General features: G+C 40.1%; 1 protein-coding gene across 1 annotated transcript in view; it reads right to left on the bottom strand.

The window, feature by feature from the left end:
• Positions 1-2,361: 2,361 nt before the first annotated feature.
• The window catches only part of LOC118324860 (piezo-type mechanosensitive ion channel component 2-like), a 2,436-nt gene continuing 1,001 nt past the window's right edge, over positions 2,362-3,796 (bottom strand). Inside the window, exons 3-4 of the mRNA XM_035657355.1 lie at positions 3,611-3,752; positions 2,362-3,519 (exon numbers count right to left, since the gene is read on the bottom strand). Coding sequence (XP_035513248.1) covers positions 3,418-3,519; positions 3,611-3,752 — 244 coding nt within the window. The 3' untranslated portion in view covers positions 2,362-3,417. The remainder of the gene's footprint in view (positions 3,520-3,610; positions 3,753-3,796) is intronic.

Genomic DNA, 3,796 nt, shown 5'->3' with positions numbered 1-3,796 from the left:
CCTTGGCTTGGCATTATAGGTATCACATTTTTACCTACAAAGTGTTACCGCAGTTATTCTTCTATATATTTAATTTTCCTTTCACTGCTAGTATGTGTAGTTATTACTCCTCACCTTGCAGTTATTGTTTGTATTGTTATTTTATTTACCTCTGCAGTCCCATTTGTTAGTAATTATTAATTGCTAGTATTGTGTTACGTTAAATGCTTTATTGACCTGCTGTTATGTGTTATTATTTATTCCTTCTCCTTGTGCCTCGACAGCCACTAGATATGGCAATTCTCTGTATGCATCAGGTGGTAGATTGGTGAATATGGGACAGAGGTTGTGCGATTGAGTTCTTCAAGTGGTGCCATGCCTTGAGTCTTCAGCTTCTCCATCTCTTCATTGGTATTTACGAGGAGTGGGGCGTGGTCCTGCTGTTCGACCTCGTCAATCTACACACAACCTGCATGCCGTGACATTCTTGTTTTTTGCTGTATTGGCCTTCAGTGGTATATCACAGGCTTTCCGGCGCCCTCTGAACAGTTGCGATTGATGGTTTTTCTCTGATTTGGTCTGTTGATTTTTGTTATATGTGATTTGTTTGCTGTTTTCAGCGTGCGCAGAAGAACAGGTGAGCTGGAGCTCGGAAGAGGAGCTTTACCCGCCAAACCTGATTCTTCTGTATCGATCGCATCTCAGAGACTCTGATCAAATGGACCCGACGTGACCTCATTGTATCGATCAAAGCACTGATCGACGCTAACTGAACTGCGCGTTTCGGCCCAGATGTACTCGATTTTGGGAAAATAATATTAAAGAAATATATATATTTTGGAGATCTGAAGAAGTCATTCAGAGTGAACCAGAACCATTGATCCTATAACATGAATCATAGGAGGGCCTGTAGCCAAAGACACACTATAGGGGCTGCTTGGCCCCCGCCCACTTTACGGAATTTTTTAAATTTTTCGACACCTGACTGCACAGTATAAAAAGCGGAGAGCTTAACAGTTAAGTACAAGTATATTTTTCCTGAGTCTCCTTTATTTCCTCAGAATCCTTCCTTCAACGCTTCTTTGTTATAAATAAAAAGGGTCTCTACCATTAACAGGAATGCGTGATCTTCTTGTCATAACCACTTTCTTGGTGAAACTAGTAAAAATGAAACAAAACAAAATAGTCCCCGTCACCAGCAGTGTCTGTTTTATCATTTTTTCACAAGTTTTGTTTATTTTTCTCTAAATTTATCATGTTATGTGTCTCAGTGGTGGTTGTTACCTATTAAGAAAACACAAATAAGCTTTTTTTAGCTCTTATTGCTCTTAGCCTGTAATTTTCTAACTTTTAGCTGTTTATTAATTGCTTTTCTTTTACAATCCAAGAGCTGTAAGTAAACCTAGCTCTGATGATCGCTCCCCATATAGTATAAATATGGATGAAACTGTAATGCTGAGCTTTAGCTTCTTGAGATTGATTGCCTGTATGGTCTATTTCATTAATGCAACTATCCCCTTTTCAATGGCTTTTAGTTCCCAACAAAAACTTGGTTGCTCTGTCAGTCTTTCTGTAATATAAAAAGGCTCTGTGCTTATAGACTTTTCATTAGCCACTTAGAGAAAAATGAAGTACCAATGCTAAAGTCTCAACTTTAGCTCTACATAAGCTTTATGTACAGTCTGCTCTAGCGTACATTGGATTAATATTAGCTCAGGACAGGTTTTGAGGGTTAGGGTTAGGGGTTGCAATTTCCAGCTTGGGCAATCCAACTAAAGTATATCGCTAGGTCTATCTACGCTCATACCATTAGCCCTTAATATTAGCTCTAAGCTAAGTGTTGCTAGCTCTCCTGCCTCCACAGAACCATCAGAGTTACAGGAGAGTGAGGGAGCTGGGCCAATAACGATGTGTAATCAGAAGGAAATGAGCGAAAACCGCTGTTCAACCATAGTCCGCAACGGACACTGGACCATTCAACAAAAGTAAATCTTAGCTCCATGTCACTTTCCATGACATAACGCTGAAGTCAATGTAACCAGATTTCTAGATAAAATGTTGTTGTGCCTTGAAGGTTTTTAGCAGTGCAATTTCTTGTGTTTCCGTCACAACATTTATATATAAATAATACAAAATAAAAGTTTCATGTGAAATATTGATTCAGCTGAAAATGTGACATAAAACATTTCTTTAACAGACAGAGTCCGCTGTTTGTTGGAGCACTGTCCTGTCTAACAACACCATGTTCCTCCTTTCACCTGGTTCCCCTTTCTTCACATATATCCTGTTCTCCCTTTCACCCTGTCTCCCTTTTCACATATAAACAGGTGAAAAGGAGAACAGGTGTTGTAGACAGAAGTTGCTCCAACAAACAGCGGACTCTGTCTGTTAAAGAAATGTTTTATTGTCACATTTTCACTGATCCAAATATTCACATGAAACTTTACGGATAATAAAGTGACGGAAACACAAAGAAATTCACTGTAAAACCTTCAAACAACAACATTTATTCTAAATCTGTTACATTGACTTCAGCTTTATGTCACTAGAAAGTGACATGGACTAAATACTTTGTGATTCCAGTGTCACGTTGCGACTATTTGAACAGCGTTTTCGCTCATTTCCTCTGATTACACATCTTATTGGCAGCTCCCTCACTCTCCTGTAACTCTGATGTTCCTGTGAGGGCAGGAGAGCTAGCTAACACTTAGCTAGAGCTAATATTAAGCTAATGTAGAGCTAGATAGATAGATATACTTTATTGATCCCAAGCTGGGAAATTGCAACCCTAACCCTAACCCTAAAACTTTCCTAGAGCTAATATTAACCTAATGTAGCTAGAGCAGACTTACATAAAGCTTATGTAGAGCTAAAGTAGACCTAGCATGGAGCCATTCAGTGCTAATGAAAGCTATAGCACAGAGCCAATACAGAGCTGACAGAGCCAAACTAAAGCTAAGATAGTGCTAATGTAGACCATACAGGCCTCATGTAGAGCTAAAGTAGAATTACAGCCAAACTAGAGCGATCACAGAGCTAACTACAGCTAATATAAAGCTAAAGTAGAATTACAGCTAACATAAAGCTAAAATAGTGCTAATAGTAACACTGAGACATAACAGAAAAATAAATACAAATTTGTGTAAACAGCTGTGTGACGGGACTATTTTTCATTTACAGCTCAGAAGTGTTTGACATTACTTCCTGTTTGTAGACCCTATACAAGTGCTTGAAAAGGTTCTGGAAAAAGGGAGACTCAGATATACTTGTCTTCTGTTAGTCCTTGTATGTCAGTCAGTGTCGGAGTGACGGCAGCAGCGTCCAATCATATGGTAATGTTCTGGTTCCTGTTTCTTCAATCTCCAAAATAAAGTTCTTTAAAGTAACATCTGGAGAACAGTTCAGTCTGCGTGATCAGTGCTTTATCGATCAATGAGGTCACCGTCGGGTCCATTTGATCAGAGTCTCTGGTGATCGATACAGGAAGATCAGTTTGGCGTAAAGCTCCTCTTCCAGCTCCAGCTCACCTGTCTCTCGCACCTGAAAACAGCAACCAATCACATTAACAAATCACAGCCAATCAGGTCAATCGCACTGTTCAGGGGGCGGAGCCTGTGTTAATGAGGCATACCAAGAAGATGTCGGTGCAGAGTTTGAGGATGCGGTCGACGCAGGGCAGCTCCTCGAACATGATGGAGTGACTGATCCCACTGAAGAACTCTCGCACAAACTTCCCAATCACCAACACCACCGAGGCATACAATCCCATGATGCTGCGGGGCACAGGAAGAAGATAATACTACACATACTGCAGTAA

Source organism: Morone saxatilis, unplaced genomic scaffold (assembly GCF_004916995.1).
Source record: "Morone saxatilis isolate NCDOM2014 unplaced genomic scaffold, NCSU_SB_2.0 Contig0, whole genome shotgun sequence".
Classification (NCBI taxonomy): Eukaryota; Metazoa; Chordata; class Actinopteri; family Moronidae; genus Morone; species Morone saxatilis.
Note: the sequence above shows the minus strand (reverse complement) of the source record. Positions and strands in the feature narration are given on the sequence as shown.